Source organism: Oenanthe melanoleuca, chromosome 12, assembly GCF_029582105.1.
Source record: "Oenanthe melanoleuca isolate GR-GAL-2019-014 chromosome 12, OMel1.0, whole genome shotgun sequence".
Classification (NCBI taxonomy): Eukaryota; Metazoa; Chordata; class Aves; order Passeriformes; family Muscicapidae; genus Oenanthe; species Oenanthe melanoleuca.
Genome location: NC_079346.1, coordinates 10749891 through 10768539, shown reverse-complemented (window position 1 = coordinate 10768539; position 18649 = coordinate 10749891). Strand labels below are relative to the sequence as shown.

Sequence of the window (18649 nt, the reverse complement as noted above, 5' to 3'; positions counted from 1 at the left end):
TGAACCCCTTGTTAGCAACATCACTGCCTTCAGAGCTCTAACCAGACTTGCTAATTATTCTTCCAGAACTGGCAGAAATTTGAACTCTGACCAGACTTACCCACAGCACTTGCGGCAGTTTAATGCACTGGAGAAATCAAAGTTGTATATTTGCTCTTTTGCAAAGGAAAAAGTCTGCAGCTCAGTACCTATTAGGTGTTTGTATTCTGCAACTAATATGACCCTGAGAGGATGTAGAGTCTAATGGCATACACACTTTTCTAATTATTTAAAGAATAGCTCATATTTGTTAGTCAAAAATTCTTAGCTGAGCAGTTGTATAGCAGGATACCCTTACAAAGGTGTGGAACCACACATGCGTGCAATTATATTGTAATTACAATTTTAAACTAGAGTATGTAAATATAAACTGACAGAACAATTAACAGAAAAAGAAAGCAACAATAAGCAGTCTTTTCTTTGCCAAATTACATTTATAACAAAACTAATGGAAGCTTTTGAACAAAGAGGGAATGAATAGCATGTATATGGTTCACTGGGCTTTTGTAAATTGTACCATAACTCCCATCCTCCCTAAAACTGCTCTCTGAGTTTGTGCTGGCACAGGACTGCTTCTGCAATTCCCCTGGCAGTGCACAGGAAAGCCAAGATGGCATCAGACATCAGTCCTGCCCCATACCACACTAATCCACTGGCTTTAATCATTGCAGACACAGCCATGGTTTTAGAATAATTTATTTCCATAGGAAGAGTCCCCTGTCTTTTTTTGTGGGAGAGATCACAATATCTACAAACAAAGAGAACTCATAGGAACTGCAGGTTCCCAGATCCCACCTAAACTGCAGTGTGAGTGATCTCCATACTAAACGCCTTCTATTTTAAACCTCTCCCAGAAGGTGCAGCAGAATCACCACCAGAAACAGGAGCTGTAGCAGCACAGACGATGAAACATGGATGTTTCTGCGAGGCCATGGAACGACCTGCTGAGCAGCTGGAGTGTTTTTACCCATTTTAATTGCTCAAAGCTCATAAGGAATACGTGCTGTAGGTGCAGCACATGTCACTGCCTCAAATGCTTACAGGAAGGTTCAGGATGGGGAATAGAATTACTGTGTAGTTTCACTCAACACTAAAAACCAGTGAGCAGCACCGAGCGGGTAAGAGACCACCCCTCCTTTCCTTGGCAGGGGAGTTGGATGAGGCGGTCTCCAAGTGAACTCTTCCAACCTTAACGATTCTGTGAATCTTTGACAAAGTTTTAGAAAACACCCTTGGAAAGCCTCAGCTGATTTTTGTGAGCTAAAGCCAGCCGAGGTTTTGATAGGGCTCAGCGTTGCTGGCGCACTGTCAGCGGCTGTGGGCAGGCAAGCGACAGGACACCGAGGCAGGGACAGCCGGGACATCCCAGCCCCGGCAGCGGGGACAAACGCTGGCTCCATCGCCAAACTGGATTGTAGAGAGAAAGAAAGAACGTGCTTATGGTGCTGCAGGGCCAGAAAAGCTGCGAGCAAGAACGAGCTGGTTCCCGCTCCAGGAGGGCTCCGCTCGCCTCTCCCCAAACCGCCCCTGCCGATTCAGAGAACCGCGGAACCACTTAGGTGGGAAAAGACCTCCGAGACCGCAGAGTCCAGCCCGTGACGGGTCTCCACATTCTGAACTGGACGCTGGCATCAGTTGCCACGTCCAGTATTTCCCTGAGCAACTCCAGGGACGGTGACTCCGCCGCCTCCCTCCTTCCCGGCCCCACTCCTCCGCAGCGCCCGCGCCCGCCCGGACCGGCCGCGCACGCCGCACGCGGAAGCGGGCGGGCGGACCCTAAAAGCCTGCGCCCCTGCGGCTGACGGGCAGGCGCGGCGGCCAATGAGCGCCGAGAGCGCAGCGGCGCGGGCCAATGGCGGGGCGGGGGCGGGGCGCGCCGGCGCGCGCTGGGAGCCCCGGTAACGCGCGGGCCGCGTGCGAGCAGCGCGGGGCGGCCGGGCCGGAGCTGCCCTGTCCCGTCCCGCCATGAAGATCGAGGAGGTGAAGAGCACCTCCAAGACCCAGCGCATCGCCGCCCACAGCCATGTCAAGGGGTTGGGGCTGGACGAGAGCGGCGCCGCCAAGCCGGCGGGGGCCGGGCTGGTGGGGCAGGAGAACGCGCGGGAGGTGAGCTGGGGCCGGGCCGGGGCGGCTGACGAGTCCCCGGCAGCGAGCGGGAGCCGTGGCCGGGTTCCTCCGCGTCCTGCTGCGCCGTGAGGCGCGATGGGCCGGGCGGGGCTGCACCTGCCCTGCTCCTGCTTCGCACAAGGACGGTGACGGTCTCCCGGGTGTCACGGGCAGTGGAACCGACCAAAAGTCGGATTTATGCAAGTAGAGATTGAAACATCCCTTCCAATGCGGTGGCCGGATAAACCTTCATAGAATCACAGATTGATTTGGTTTGGAAGGGAGCTTTAAGATCATCTCTCGTTCCAAGCCCCGTGCCGTGGGCAGGGACGCCTTCCCCTGGACCAGGTTGTTCAGTCCCATCCAGCCTGACTGAAAGAAGATCTGTGGAGGATCTGCGGCTCAGGCGGCCAAGATTAATGTCGTGCTTTACCTTCAGACCTCTCTGTGCGTGGGACTGCGGGAGGGAAAAGGAATCGGAGATCACAGATTTGAGTTTTCTTGTCTGTGGTTTTTGGTGTCTCTGTCAGATAAAATGATTGTAAAAAGTACGTTTTTCTGATTTTGTGTTTCTTTTTGTGTGCATGAAATAGAAATTTTTACTTTTTCTAAAACCTGTTATTTCTAAACACTTAAAGTAATATTGGAACGAAGGATACTATAGCAATATTTCTGTTAACAGTATAAATACTTATTTGACTTATAGGCATGTGGGGTTATAGTGGAGCTAATCAAAAGCAAAAAAATGGCTGGCAGAGCAGTGCTGTTGGCAGGACCTCCTGGAACTGGCAAGGTATTCTTTTTATGTTTTTTCTGAAATTAACTATTTCCAAATCTATTTTAATTTGCTATCAAAAGCGTTTTAGGGTAGTGGTTACAACATGTTTTATATACCAGATTTTTTTTCTATTAATGTATTGCAGTAGTTTTCTACTTTATATTTTTACTTCTGCTATGTCATCAACACTGGCAATACCCAGTGCTGTGTTCAGTGTCTTTAATGTGAAACCACCTCTTGTAGATTACTAAACAAATAGGTAACAAGGGGTCTGAAAAAGTTTTAGAAGTTACTTTTATATTAAAAGTCAGAATAGTTTTTGCTTTGTTTATTTTTTCCCCCTCATGCTATGTAAGGATTTTTGCATCTGTATCAGATGTCAAATTCAAATGCCCAGTATTGTGTTTTCAGGGTTTTTTAAAAGTCTTTGGCCAAGGTCGCCTGTTGGAGGAGAGTTGTTACGTGTAAGAAATATATGTCAGACAGAATAGTCTTACCATTAAATTGATAGTTGGTGTATAGAACATGATATAATTAGGAAAGTTAATTTTGTGCAAAAATAATAATTTCTGAATTGTTTCCAAAATTAATGTCTGGGATTTGTTTTTGTTTTGTTTTGTTTTGGTTTTTTTTTTTTTTTTTTAAAGACTGCCTTGGCTTTAGCTATTGCTCAGGAACTGGGAAGCAAAGTTCCCTTTTGCCCTATGGTTGGAAGTGAGGTCTATTCCACTGAGATCAAGAAAACAGAAGTTCTAATGGAAAACTTCCGACGTGCAATTGGTAAGTTTCAGAAAAAGAAGAATTATGTGTTTGCATGATACTTACTTTGCTTTTTCCTAGTCGTCTAAAAAGGAAAAATTTTTCAGCAGTCAAGATGTTTTCAGATTTTTTTTTTTCATGCTTATTTTCTTCTGTGCTGATCCTAATTTAGTGAATCTCTTTCACACTTAGTGGAGTCAGGTTTTCTGTTTACAAACTGTAATTTAATTATTGTAGTTTCATTTATACTTCATCAAATTCTTCTCTCATCCTCAACCTTCACCTCTCCGTTTTACCTTTAACTGAATAAAGCTGAAAGAAATAATTTTTAATTTCTTACATTAGCAGAAATACTTGTAGACAGAAAAATGCTCCTCCTGTTTTTTGTTTTAGTGATTTCACTCTACTAAACAAACAGTCTCAATCAGGGGCTCCCAAACTGGCAGCTTTAGCCTGACTTACTGTTCCAGTGTGCAGAGGGAGAGTTCCATGCCAACTCAGTAAACACTTTAACTTAATGTCTTCCTGAATTCTACAGTGCATGTTCAAGTTTGATGTAAATTGGCTTAATTTGCAGGACAGCCTCAGTGAGTATCTAAAATCTGTTACACAACTGCTGCTGACAGCTGATAAATGCAGATAGAAGTGCCCTTGTTTGTGTGAGGATTGGCTAAAGAGAGCCCAGTTGATTTTAGTCCTGAACACATTAACAGTAATTTTCCTGTTTCAGTACCATGTTTCCTCTTGGATTTCATTTGGCAGCAGCAGGGTGAAGAAGTCTCTCAGTTCTTCAGTGAAACAAAAGTACTCCATTGACTTTTATAAGAAAGCAACTTTAAGTAGTTTCTGGTATTCTGGTTACCACGAAACTGGCAGGGCCTGGGGGAGGGAAGCCTCAGTAGTCTGCAAAATTTCCTTGATGTGATGAAGTCCTCTGTCAGAGATTTGGAAATCTGAGCCAACAGGTGAAACGTGTGCCATCCATGTTGTCAGTCCTAGAGACAGCAGAGATTTAACAGCCAGCTACATTGTTAGTTCCCTGCATTCCCTGAATGTCAATGGAGAGACACTTCTAAACAAATATTAATGTTAATGAAAGATGGAACTTCTTTTGTTCCTTTCTGTTGAATTCTTTGTCACATTTTCATAAGACAGCCTTTATTGAATATGTTTATGAATATAAAAAAATAATCTCTGAATCGTTTTAAAGGACTACTAAACCACAATTTCTTGTAACATAACACTTTCCATTTGGGTTTTAATCTCAGGTAGGTTTTAGCTTCCCTGCTTGGTAAAGAAATATTTTACAAGGGTGCATTAAAAAAAAAAAATTATTCTGGGCAGTGTGGTTGGGTCTGGGTGCAAGGAAAGCTTCAGCTCACACATCCATCAGTACTTAAAGTATTCATTCAGGTTTTATTGAGTTTTGTTTGTTTGTATGTCTCCTTGGTAGCAGGTTCTGTGTACATGATCATTGCTTATATCGTGCGTTTTGCTTTCAAGGGGTTTAGCTACCTGAATTTTTAAAAATTATTAGAGATGTTAACATTACATTTTTTATTCAATGGTTAGGGTTTTTTCCTTGGAAACTACAGAGTCTGACTGGTTTGGACCCATCACTTTAAAAGAAAGTAGGAGTTATTCTGAGTTTACAAAACTTTTATTGTTGAGAGTCTTTTAATAACAGACTTGATATAGTCTCATGGCCAAGTACGAATGCAGTAGAGAGGTTATAATATGTAAGAAACATAGAAGGACAGACTGGGAAATGAGGAGATCAAACTGTTGTATGGGTTAAAAGAAATTTAACCTGAGAGAGATTAATCCAGTATAGAGCTCATTAGCAGCTGGTGAGGATGATGACAGCAGCTAATTTTAAGAGCTCAGATGCACTAAAAAATAACTGCTGCACTTGCCACTTCAGTGGCATAACTGTTCCTTGTGTTGCCAAATTGTACCTGCCAGTGAGTCAAGCAAGCACCATTTAGCTCCATGGAGTGCTGTTCAACCAAAATTATCAAATAGCCCACAATTGCTTCCTTGGATTTGTGTCTGATTTGGAAGTAGATCTCTTTAAGAGCTCTTCTGCAAATGGAGTTCATAGTTGATACATATATATTCATTTGAGATCAAAGGATAATCAGCAGCAATTACCTTTGTTGAGATCATGTTCATCTGTAAATATTTTCTATAGACACATCTCTAAGAGCACATTAGTCTGGATTAGAGGAAGGCTTCTGAAGCAAATCCCTGGGTTTGCCCTCACTGACTTGGCTTTACTTGTGTTGTAGAACAGAATGAGCACATGAACTGGATTCTTTCCAGATGAAACAGAACTGGAAGATTCATTGCATGCTTCAGCAGCATACAAATCATACCCCAAACACAAACAGGCTGCCATGTTTTCAGAGCAGAGTAGAGCTTGTGCTGGAAGTTTAAAAGCAAAACAAAGACAGCAAGCAAACCTGGTCCAGTTTGTGGCAAAGCAGTTTCAATGTCTAGATTCCCAAATTGCTTCACACTCATTGCATATGAGCCAGTGTGATGCAGCATTGTCTGGTTTTATAACTCTGAGATTCATTAATTTCTGTCTGGTGTTTTGGCATACATGAAAAACATTTCAGAAATTACTGAAATTAACTTTGTACATAACTTTCTATGTCATCTTAAGTAAGAGAAAGCAAATACTTCTTACCAAGAATTCGTCATGTTTCTTGCTGTTTCTTGCATTTCAGATCCTGGTCTGAATTTGGGCCCAGTAGAGGGAGACAGACTCGTATTTGTCAGTTCTTTATAGCCCCTATCAGCAGCTCAAAATTACTGGTGAAGTGTCTGATCTGTTTCAAAGCAAAATGAAAAGTTACAGAACAAGGAAAGGTTTATAAAGTCACAATACCCTCAGACTGGGCAGGATGACTTCCTTGTATCTTGTTACAGCCCATTCATTTCTTTTGGTATGGCATGTATCTCATAAAATACTTTATGGAGTTTCTTCAGATGTGGATTCTTTGAACTTCTGTGTAGTTAGAACATACATAGTTGTAGCGGTGGTGGTGATGATAGTGGGTTTGCTTTGAAATGGTCTGCCTGTAAATCTCTTCAATTCTGTATTATTTATCAATTTAAAATAACCTAGAGTAGAAGCTAGCCAGATATTCTGATGATTGCTTGGCTGTGAAAAGTAACACAGTGAGAATTTTCAGCTATTTTGAAACAGTTTTAAATTTGCATTGTAGCAGTTTCTGCTAAATTTTATCTAGCTCATCTCTTGCTATTAACTTGAAAAATAGTTGAAATTATACACTAACCCTTTAGTGATTTGATGATGTTCTGGCACAATATCTGTTTATCAATTTATGTTACATTTTTAACTCTAAAATATAAAGTTGCTAAAATGTACAGTTTTTTGTGAAGTTAGTTTTTTTCTTCTTTTTGTTAACTTTGCAGGGTTTTGAATGGTTCAAAAATTGTGTAAAACTCATATTAATGTCACTAGTTTCAGAAGCTGGTCTGTGTTTCTGGCTTTAGCATAGGGAACAAATCAAGCAGATTCCCTCTTTGTGGGAGGGAAAAGAGACAGCATCCTAACATTTGCTTCAAGAACTAATAACGAGTAGAGGAAAGTAGTTTCTAAAAGTTTAATAAACTTCTTAGCAGGTCAGAACTTGGGCTGAGCTTTTATTCTGATGCACAGGATAAATATTCTCACTTAATATTGAAGAAGAGAACAATAATTCATCTTTCTGCCTTTAAAAGTAAAACATTACCATGAAATGTAATGCACCTTAACAGTATGTTACATTTTGTTGACAGGAAAGCAGCAGATTCCTAAGTGTATACTGAAACCATTTTAAACAATTCCTTGCAGGATTGAGGATTAAAGAGACCAAGGAAGTTTATGAAGGAGAAGTCACAGAGCTGACTCCCTGTGAGACTGAGAATCCTATGGGGGGATATGGCAAAACCATCAGCCATGTAATTATAGGACTCAAAACTGCAAAGGGAACGAAACAGCTGAAGGTATGTGTGGTAGAGTCTCAGCGATTTCCTTAAGCATTTTGGGTTTGCATCTTTTATTTTTAGCACTTCTTACTTCTATTTCAAGCTCATGATCCCCATCTCTGTCAAGTAGGGCTCCCAGGGGGCTGCTTTCTTTGGCTAGACAACTTTATCCTAACTCTTTATCTGCTTCATGTAGAATATTTAGATATTGGTTTTGTGTCCTACTAATTGAAATAGGAGATAAACCCATCATCACTTGGTTAGCAGCTGCTGTTATTTCTCTGTTTGGCAGCACACACCTGTCTTCAAGGAGTTAAAAGTGAGTTTTAGTAGGAGGGGATCCTAATGCAGTTTTATAGATCACAAGTGCCACAGAAATGGGCTGAGTTGGCAGTCTGAACTTTGTTCTGTCTCAGTCTGTGATACACTCTAACCCTGGCTATAAATTAATGTTCATGGTAATAAACATATGAGAAAAGCCTTGTTTGATTTTGTTTTCTGGATTGTCAGGAACCAAATTTTTGAGGATGGCTTGGGAAATATTGCCTGTTTAAATATAAATTTTTCTTTCTGTCACATCTTTTCTTTCTACACGGGGTGTCATGCTCTAGTGAGTATTTGATAGAAAACTGGAAATTGAGCTGGTGTGCTGCCAGCCCAGGCCCACTTTCCTTTTGTTTTCTTGTCTCTGTTCAATTTCCCTGTCAGACTTGGAGAGAACTAAAAGCTGTCTCTTGTTAAATATCGTCTTTCATTTGTTCACTCTGAAAACAAGGAAATGAAGAGCAAGTGAATAAACATGTACCAAGAGAAACAAAGGCATCTAATATATTCCATACCCATTCTCCCTCACAGAGCCCCACAGAGAATAAGGACTCAAGAAATCAAGGAACATAATTCAATGCTGTAGCCAGATTTTTTATAAAAGTTTTCCTAGAAAGCTAGAGAACTACTGATTCTTAGGTATAAGTACATTGTCACATTACTCAGAGGTATGTTTTGTAGCTGGTACCATTATGTTTCTGGCACTGTCACTTCTTTTGGATAGCAGATTTTTTTGTAAGGCTGTAAATTCTGTGCATCTTCCAGATTTATTCGCTATCCCTAATCTAAATGTTACAGCTTTATAAAATCCTAGAGGCATTGTCAGGGTGAATTGCAGTTTAATTTTGTCTGATGGGAGTGAGCTTCAAACTGAATTTCTTTACCTTGATTACCATAACAATATGGAGCTGTTTTGGTCCACTGTGCTGTTTGCTTGTCTCCAGCTGGACCCAAGCATTTTTGAAAGCTTGCAGAAGGAGCGAGTGGAAACCGGTGACGTTATTTATATTGAAGCAAACAGCGGAGCTGTCAAGGTAAGAGAAAAGTTCTCTACTTTTATGCAGGTGTATGTTTTTTGCAGACCTTTCTCTGCCTTTGTCAGAAGGCTCTCTGATTTATTAACCTTAACTGACATCATATGGTTATGTGGAAGTTTTAAAAAGAGCCCAGTACTTTCGTTATCTGGAGAGAAAAGTCTCTTTTGCACCCAAGGAATGTGGTGATCTGGTTCACAATTAAGGTCATCTGGCAAGGAAGCTATCACTGATGCTGTCTGGATGAGTTTTTTTTTTCTATAAGATCAAGGCATCTCTAAGGGAAGAGGGGAAGGACCAAACAACTTTAGTCATTTTCAGGCTGACATGTGCAGCGTATTTAATCTTTCTTTTATCACTCTGATATTTTCTCCACAAGATATATACATGTAGAGGGAATACTGCATTAGTTAGCATTCTTTTCATATCTGATTTAGAAAGTAGTGTGTAGTGATCCTTGCTGTTTAATGGATGAGCATAATATTTTCTATCATATAATAAATCACCCACCTACAAAGGAGGTTCTCCCAATCTCTGGTTAATCTGCTGGATTTGTCCTTTAGCAAGAATTGCATAGGGTAAAAGAAGGGGAGAGAGGAGTGGAATATTCTTGCCACTGAAAATATCAGGTGCTTTTTAACAGAGTTTTTGAGCTTTGATCAGTAGATAGGATATGCCTGTTGCTAAGCAGGGAGTGGGATGTCTGAATTGTCAGCTGAAGCTTGTCAGAACTGGAATTGTGAACTAACCCTGTTATCAAATTTGTGTCAGTCAAGGTTTTGGCACTGAAATTAATTCTATACCTGGGTTTCTCTTTGCTGCTCCTCAGAGGCAAGGCAGGTGTGATATCTATGCTACGGAATTTGACCTTGAAGCTGAAGAGTATGTTCCCTTGCCAAAAGGTGATGTGCACAAGAAAAAGGAAATTATTCAGGATGTCACCCTGCATGACTTGGATGTGGCCAATGCTCGACCTCAGGTATCTGACTTCACAGATGAAGTCTTTACAGAAAAAATATTTGAAGTAGATGTGGTGTGACCAGAATAATTGAGATGCAGGAAGTTGAGCTAACTCACTCACCCTCAAAGATTCACTGGAGGAAAAGCACTAGGTGTTACACCTTAAAGGCCAGTCTAGCTCTCCTCAGGACCCTGCCATGGAGGTTAAAGAGGCAATTGCTTCTTTAGGATTCATGCACCTGGTCATGGAATACTGGACAGCATAACACTCCTAGCACTACAATGAACAGTCTGGGAGTTGTAGAACAGCTTCCACCCAGGTATTTGGGATCCACTGCCTTCACAGTTAATGCAGAATCTAGAGCCTGCTCTCTTTCCCTCCACCACTGTGCCTCATCACTTGCAGAAGAGCACTGTGGGCTGTTGCCTCTGACCAGAAAAAGAGATCATTGTTTTCTCTCCAGAAAGAAAGCTGCCTACAGATGTGAGGTAGCAGCAGGAAGACCTGCATTGTTTCATTTACTGGAAGTTCTGGATGCAGATTAATATATTCTGGTCTCCATTTCATAACCATGAAAGGAAAGTGCAAAGATTGTGATAAAAGGTGTCTAAGTATTTTTTACTGCTGTGGATTCTGTTGATGTTCTTGCTTATTTCAGAAATATTTCATAGTAATTTGTTAAACTTCTTTGGGATTTTCAGTAGAGCTCTGTATGTATTGCAGCAAAAAATCTCAGGAAATAGAAGAATTACTCCTGACCACAAATTAACATAAATCCACTCTTTAGGGAACTCTATCTGAAAAAGCAGAAGTCACTAACAAGTTTAAAGGCTGGAATTCCTACAGTAAAACAATGCAACTCTTTAACTTACTTAATTTTAAAATAAACCTCCTTATTTACAAAAAAAATTAATTTATTTGATAAAAATTATGGTATTAAAAAGTCATAAAATGTAGATTAATTCTTCCTATGTTGACAGGCTGAACATCTATATGCATGCAGGCAATCCAAGTCTCTGTGTTCCCTGAGAATTTCATGTCTTAAGAGTTCCTCTGTGACAGTTTTTTTCAGGAGAGACTATCTCATTTTGATTTTTGTATGCTCTCCAGATGAGCAAGGATGAGGGGGGAGCTAGGTGATTATGTTTAGAATAATCTTGTGGTGAGGTGACCTAAACTTTGACAGATTATCAAAGACTGCTGATATAAAGTATCAAGTTAACTGTAAGAAACAACTTCTTTAACCAATTCATGATCTATAAAATTCCCAAGGTATGTGCTTAATACATGACCTCAAAGCTGATCTATCACTTTCTTTTCCTAGGGAGGACAAGACATCCTTTCTATGATGGGACAGTTGATGAAACCTAAGAAAACTGAAATTACTGGTATGAAACCTGTATGGTATTTCAAGATTATATAATCAATGTGTTTTCTAGTTAGGAAAGGATTAAAAGTAGAGTTACTATATTTAAATGAATGCCTCCATAATACATATTCATAAGTACTCAGATTTCAAAAAGCAGTGATACAGTTGCTACAATTGCAATGGCTGGAGACAGTACAAGTTACTGGTTCATGCTTGTAGTGGTAAAATGTATACAGTGCTCTGCACCCATCTTCCTGGGGAGAGGTCAGAATGCCAGCACCCATCCCACAACATTCCTGCCACAGTGTGAGGTCAGGCTCTCAGCAGACCCAAACTGAACAGCAGTAATACACAAACTGTAAAAAATGATGTAGCAATCATACTGAATTTTGGTGGAGTAGAGGAATGGCACCTCTGTAACAGCTGTCTAAGGACCTGATGCTCCACAAGCACTGCTGCTCTTCCTACCTACAGGTCTTTGGAGAAAACAATATCCACAGACAGATCTGCTCTCCTTTTTGCTTTGAAAGAAATGGTGCTTCACTAAGTTACTATCTAAATTTAAACCAAAATCTGTTTCAATACCTAACTGAATGGTCTCTTCTGAAGTATTTTGTCTGTCCCAGAGGTTGCTTTGTTTATTCTGATATAAGATATATTGATGTAACATCTGGCATAGCTTTGAGATAAGTAGGTTCACAGAAACTTATATATATATATAAGCCTTATATAATATAAAATATTACCTAACTTATAAAATATAGCCTTTTTAAATTTTTTTTGGTTAAACACAACTTCTTTTCTGAAATAGAGTAGCAAGATTTCATTCTTTCAGTGGTGGTCTTTTCAGCCATGCTTGGAAACTCAGTAAGTTTGGTGTTTAAAAATTAGGTTTGACTTGACTTCTCCACCCCTTACTAAACTTCACAAATCTACAACAATCAATTTTTCATGTGTGTGAGTATTTCAGATAGAAATACTTTGTTGCACAGATATCTCCACAACACAGTGTGAAATGCCACAAAATTTTAGTGTCACAGATAATTTTCCTTGTGGCAGTAAGATACCAAATCATGGAAAAGTTCAAGGAGAATTTTCTTCAAGCTTACCCTCTGACCTACAGTTCACTAGCAGAACAACCAACCAGTTTCTTTTTGTTCTCAGACAAACTTCGAGGAGAGATAAATAAGGTGGTGAACAAATACATTGATCAGGGCATTGCAGAGCTGGTGCCAGGTGTGCTCTTCGTGGATGAGGTTCACATGCTGGATATTGAGTGTTTCACATACCTGCACCGAGCACTGGAATCTTCTATTTCCCCCATTGTCATCTTTGCTTCCAACCGAGGAAACTGCATTATCAGGTATGATGTCTAAACTTGAATTTTCCAGTTTGAATTGGTCCATAAACCTTGGAATTAGCTGTGTCAGTAGAGTTACAGCCTTTGAAAGCTTTTGTCTTTAACACTGACACTTTTGATAATCCTCTGCATGAGTTGCAGGCTGCATTGGTGCTCAAGAGCTGCTCATGAGCTTCCTGATGGGACAGGCATTTAACACCAGGCTGACTGGAATTCCTCCTTTCCCCTAACACATCCCTCCATCTCTAACAGTTTCTGAATTGTTTCACTTCCTGGGTGATCTGTGACAGTTACCATTCTCATTGTACCTCAGTACATCTGTTGCCTACACGTTAGAGACATCACACCAGAGCTACAAACCAAATACCATTGTTTCCTGCTTCTGGATTATTTTCCTGCTTGCTATCCTAATTCCATCAGACTTCAGCTTCTTGTTCTTACTGGTAAAGTGTGTCACAGTTCAGCCTCTCCCTTTTCCTGCTATGTTGGTTAGGCTTTTTGTGATTCTTCAGTCTTGCTAACCAACTTGTTTTTCATCTCCATTTCACTTTGTGCATTCACTTTGATATTTTGCACCCACAAAATGCATTCTTTGCATGTTCAGTAAAAGTTGCCGTCCTGTTTCAGAGTCTTCTGTAAGTTCTACGACTGGTTGGTGGTCTAGGTCTAATTATGTCTAAACAAATTGTCATTAGCAATGATTGCTACTCTTTAAATTGATTTAATTCAGTTGTATAACCAGCTTTTCCTTTCCCTTATAGTGGCTCATCTGGTATTAATCATTCTCTGTTTGCATTGCTTAGAAGTGAGAACGATAAGCCCTTCAGAAATATTTAAGATGGATGTTACCACCCTCCCCTTGCAAAGATATAAGAAGGCTGTCTTGTAAAAGTAAAGGAAATAGAGATCCTTGAGCAAGGATTCACTGCAGATCTTGTTACGAAAAAGCTGTGATTTAAGCAAGGAAATTTTCTGTATAATAGTGGCATCTAATATTGGAGAACTATGGGCAGAGCTGCAGTACCTAAATACTAGCACTGAACTTAAAAGTGTAGTTCTTTACCAGCACTTCACTCTTTTTACTGCAATCTCTGTAATTCTCATAAATTAAATCTAGGTGTCTTTTGACTTCACAGCAAATTAGAGTGGTCTTGGGAAACCAGGAATACGTGTGTCTGCAGGCTTTGCTGTTGGGTGTTGTATGTCAAACAAATAAAATGGGTGGGGATCCAGATCCTTCCCTGTCCTTCATACAGAGACATAAACTTCTCCATTTGCTGGTTTTCAAGCATGGAATGTAAACCACTGAAGTATTCACTGGGGGGACAGGGGAAAGAAAGCACCTCTCACTGTTTTTGAGAGGCATGTTTAAGAGCTCCAGCAGTAGTGTTTGTTTCCCTGGGGCTGTCTAGAATGAACCTTAGACCAGAATGTTTCCTGTCTCTGACCCAGGGGGTATGCGTCTCTGTGGACACACCATTGTAAACTAGTGTAGTCCTATTTTACTGATTTTAACCAAACCAAGGTACTGAGCTCACAGTAGTGTCTGGTTCCTTCTGTTCGATTTGTCCTCTAGAGGCACAGAGGATATTGTGTCCCCTCATGGAATACCACTGGACCTGCTGGACCGAGTAATGATTATCCGAACCATGCTCTACACACCCCAAGAAATGAAGCAGGTATGCACAGGATTTTAAAGAACTTGAAACAAGTCCCCAGAGTTGTGCACATCTTCTGCCTGTTCTGTTACTGTAGAGATGCTTGTGCCTCACATGAGACATGAGAGGGATTGAGGAATACAACCTCATGTGATGCATTTTTGCCTTTATGCCCTATACTGTAGCTTTAACCTACGGGGGCTGTCTCCTGAAACAGGCAGAATTTTCATGCTCCTAGTCAAGTTTGGAAATGTAAGCACAGAAAGTGTTGTAGATAACCTTTCCAAATGCCTGGAAGTTTTCCTGTGGGGCTATCACAATGTATTGTGTATTGATTATAATGCTTGGTGCCATTATGATGCATGTGTCAAAGATCCCCTCTCATTAGTGTCTCAATGCTGTGAAGGGGCACAATGCAGAAGGCTTTAGGGTTTACCATGTCAATTCTTTGTATTATTTAAGAGATAGTGTCAGTGGAGGAGAGCGTTGTCACCAGATAATGGTCTCCTGCTCCTGGATAAGTGCCAAGGTGGACACATTTATCAAATGTAAACATAGAGGCAAAGCTTCTATGTCTAGAACAATTAGAGGCAATTTCACTTTGTTTGAGGAGCTTTTCATTGATGCTGTCCTGAGCTGTTCTCAGGATGATTTTTTTTTGCACCTAAAGGACACTTTGAGGCATTGTGGTGTAGATTGCAGTAGAAGCAGCCCAGTGATTTAACAATACAATTAGGTTTAGTCTCTATACAAAACAAATTTTCATGTGACTTTTACCCGGCCTGGGGGTTTTAAAGACAGTCTGAATTTCCCTGTAGTATAAGTAGTTAGTGCTGTCTTGCCATGCTGAATGCTGAAGTTCAGAAGAGCTCCCCAGGGCTGAAGGAAAGGAAGTGTTCATATTGCATGTAGCAGTAGCATTTCCTAAAGCTAAAAAAAGAGTCCAGACATTCAGCCCCATAAATCACGTTCCCATAGTCAGATAATCTCATCTTCCCTTAAATTTTTGAATGGCAGCTTCTCATGGGAGAAGTAGAGGAGCTATTACACTTAATTTTGGCTTCCGAGTACAATTGGGGTGGGGGTAAAAACAAAGCATACATAAGTTAGTTCTCTGTTTTTGCTCTCATTTGTCTTTCGTGTTAGGAGGAAGTTTCTGCTGATGATGTTTCTGTGTGAGAGTCTTTGCCTTCACAATTGATTCCTTTATCAGCACAGAATCTGGCCATGCATCTCCTGAAAGTCTGTTCATAACCTGTTCAAAATATATTTTTTTTGTGTTGGTAAAGTAGAAATCCCATTGGGAAGTACTGCTCTGAGACAAGACACACGGTAACCTTAGTGCAACCAGAATAGGAAAAAAAAGAATCACTTTTATACTTATTCTAGTCAGGTGGTGTTGTAATCAAACTTTTTTGCATATGTACCTCCTCTTGGATATTAGAGGTTATAACTGAGATGTTTGTTCCTAATGTATTTCCCCTGATAAACACTTGTTTTCCTATTCCATAGTAAATGCATATGTAAACAAGTGGTGGATTAATGGCTTGGGCCCTAGTCCTTCAGTGATGTTCTACCCAGTTGCTAGATAAAAAGTTACTTTAGAAAACATTATTAAAGATGAGGCATCAATACCTTGTCTGTAGCAGAAGAAGAACCAAGTAGCAGTGTTTGAATGAAGGGAAGGGGGTGTCTAGGTGATCCACAGGTAAAAAATCTTCAAGCTGAAATTGCAATTGGCAGCAGCACTGCCAATATTCAGAGCACATGTCTTAGCACCAAGTTGCTGCCATTTCAAGCCCCTCTCTTACTCTGCTCCCTACCCTGGCTCCCCGAGTGCATTTTTATGGCTTTAATTTAAACGAGTGCTTCTTGATATCTTGTTTACAAAGCTGCCAAAGTGAAAAATACCTGTATTATATGAGGCTTGCAGTTCCAGAGTTATCTCTGCACTACAACACAACATCATTATCCAGTCTGCCCCTTATCACTCAGCTGGTAATACAGACTACCGAGAGACTTGTGCCACTTTTGTTACAGCTTTATATGCTCAGGCTTATTGGTGATATCTTCCTCTCCAACTTTGTGAAGATCTTCAAACTGGTACAAGCCTGAGACTGTTCTGGAAAGATTAGATTCTTCTTAGTGATTTTTTTTTTTTTCTTCTTGAAGGAATAGGTGAATCATAGAAAGTAACTTTTTGATTTATTTTACCATCTTCTTGTCAGTTGAATAAAAATTGTGTTGTGAGCTGCTAAGGAAAGGGTGTAGCTTTCTGTAAGGCTTTTTGGAGGGCTGTGCTGTACAGCATCAGTGATACACTGCAGAATTCAGTAAGTGGTGTGGCTGTTCAGAAGCCTCCAGCTGCCACTAGCTTCTAACATACATTTGCCATTTTCTTGTAGAAATTGTCATATTCTGCTCCTTATTAGTAGCTAGGCTTTGCTAACCATGCAGAGTTACTATGAAGAGCTAGCAGTCCAGATGTGTTACTCTACCTTCCTTTTGTTATAATCGATTTTTTAAACATTATATTTGCTATTATATTTGCTAAGTCCTATTCAAGGACTTAGAATTCTACAGATTTGGTTTAGTGATAAGTTACACCAGGGTAACTCCACACCATCTTGTTTTGTGGCATGTCTCATCTCTAAGCTGACAGTTTACAGATACTGAGTTAAGTAATTTAGCACATTAGTTGTTTGAGCACACATCTCACCTACTATTCCCAACAGATCACTAAACTTCGTGCTCAGACAGAAGGGATTAATATCAGTGAAGAAGCTCTAAACCACTTAGGGGAAATTGGTACCAAGACAACTCTAAGGTAAGTTGGGCACAGTTTTCTGTTCAGCATGACTGGGCCTAAAGCCACTTGCTGTAGGATAAGTCACTGTTGGAAGTGAGACAAACCTCTGCTTTACAATGACATGATCTGTTAGCAGTCATTAAAAAGAGATTGTAATGCTCCTGTTTTCTTCTTTAAAGAATGTGTGTGCTGGAGTGCTTGCTGACTTTTTCATACTGCTGGTAGAGCTGCGTTTCCTAGCAAATATCCTTCTCTGTATCATCAGTTCTCTGGGATGCACTGAATTGTAATTACTCATCTGCCTCTGTTTGATCACAGGTATGCTGTGCAGTTGCTGACCCCAGCTAACCTGCTTGCCAAGATTAATGGGAAAGACAGCATTGAGAAAGAGCATATTGAAGAAATAAATGAACTTTTCTATGATGCTAAATCCTCAGCAAAAATCTTGGCTGATCAACAGGAGAAGTACATGAAATGAAAAGCTTATCACAGTAGATGCTTTGAAGTAGCTTTAACCCTTAGCCAGGGCTGGCTTAGTTATGGAATGAGAAATGTTAATGGTTTGTCTCTTTTGGGACTGAAGAATATTTAAATGTTGGACTGCTGTGACAGGCCAGAATTATCAAGTGTTCCTATTTCATTATCAACTGTAAGATGCTCCATGGTTTGTGTGTAACATCTTAGTTTCCTTTTTATCAGTATATGTGAAATTAGTAGCTCTTGACCCATCAGTTTTGTCTTTAGATTTTGTTACAGAAGAGCTCCACCTGAGGTCAATACTTACAAGCAGTCTATTTTCTTTATGAATCTTGTTTTAAAATAGTTTCCTTTTACAGATGAGAACTTTTTGGTTTTGAATTGAAGTTTGTCTGAAGTGCTTTATAATAAAACATGTCAAGAATATTGGAAGTGTGTGTGTGTTTGCTGTGGGTGTTGACCTGTCTAAGAAACAATCAAAATAAATTGGAAGTAACAATGCCAAATATGGGTGAAATGGATCTGCAACACAAAAATAGATTGCAGCAAAGCAAAGGATAGATTAGGACTTTTAAAAAGTGTTTACTTTTTTGTAGGGTTTGGGTTTTATTTTCTGAAAACTTCCTTGGAGAATGCAGAAATACGTAATAGTTATCTTGGGCCTATTTAAAGCCTTCCCCCAGAGTAACTTAATTTTTTCATGAGTTTTCCTAAAGCAGATTAAATAAAAATCGATTTCCATCATGATTAGCTATTCTTTGCACTATCCCCATTTTCCTGATCACTTAGAATCAGGACAAATTTTCAAACTAAAACTGAAATCCTGCTCTGCACAGACTTTAGATAGACTTCAGCTTAGTCTCACGCTCAGAGTGTGCTTCCTTGTTTTGTGAAGCATGGATACCTGAGTGCTTCACAGCACCTAGAAGTTAAGTGATTAACAATTTGATCCTTGTAACACTGAAATACAAAT

At 40.2% G+C, this 18649-nt stretch overlaps 1 protein-coding gene across 1 annotated transcript; it reads left to right on the top strand.

Annotated features, from left to right (window-relative positions):
* Window positions 1–1904: 1904 nt before the first annotated feature.
* Window positions 1905–18102, top strand: RUVBL1 (RuvB like AAA ATPase 1). Its single transcript, XM_056501144.1, has 11 exons — window positions 1905–2145; window positions 2852–2938; window positions 3571–3703; window positions 7551–7702; window positions 8953–9042; window positions 9872–10021; window positions 11328–11391; window positions 12537–12735; window positions 14309–14411; window positions 17126–17217; window positions 17518–18102. The coding sequence occupies exons 1-11, from the start codon at window positions 2005–2007 to the stop codon at window positions 17675–17677; spliced, it is 1371 nt and encodes a 456-aa protein (XP_056357119.1). The 5' UTR covers window positions 1905–2004; the 3' UTR covers window positions 17678–18102.
* Window positions 18103–18649: the final 547 nt, after the last annotated feature.

What these genes read in the sequence shown, in the direction of transcription:
- RUVBL1 (XM_056501144.1), top strand. Translation starts at nt 2,005, where the DNA reads ATGAAGATCGAGGAGGTGAAGAGCACCTCCAAGACCCAGCGCATCGCC. An exon ending in GGCAGGAGAACGCGCGGGAG is followed by an intron (nt 2,146 to 2,851) that starts GTGAGCTGGGGC and finishes TTTGACTTATAG; the next exon opens with GCATGTGGGGTTATAGTGGA. An exon ending in AGGGAACGAAACAGCTGAAG is followed by an intron (nt 7,703 to 8,952) that starts GTATGTGTGGTA and finishes GCTTGTCTCCAG; the next exon opens with CTGGACCCAAGCATTTTTGA.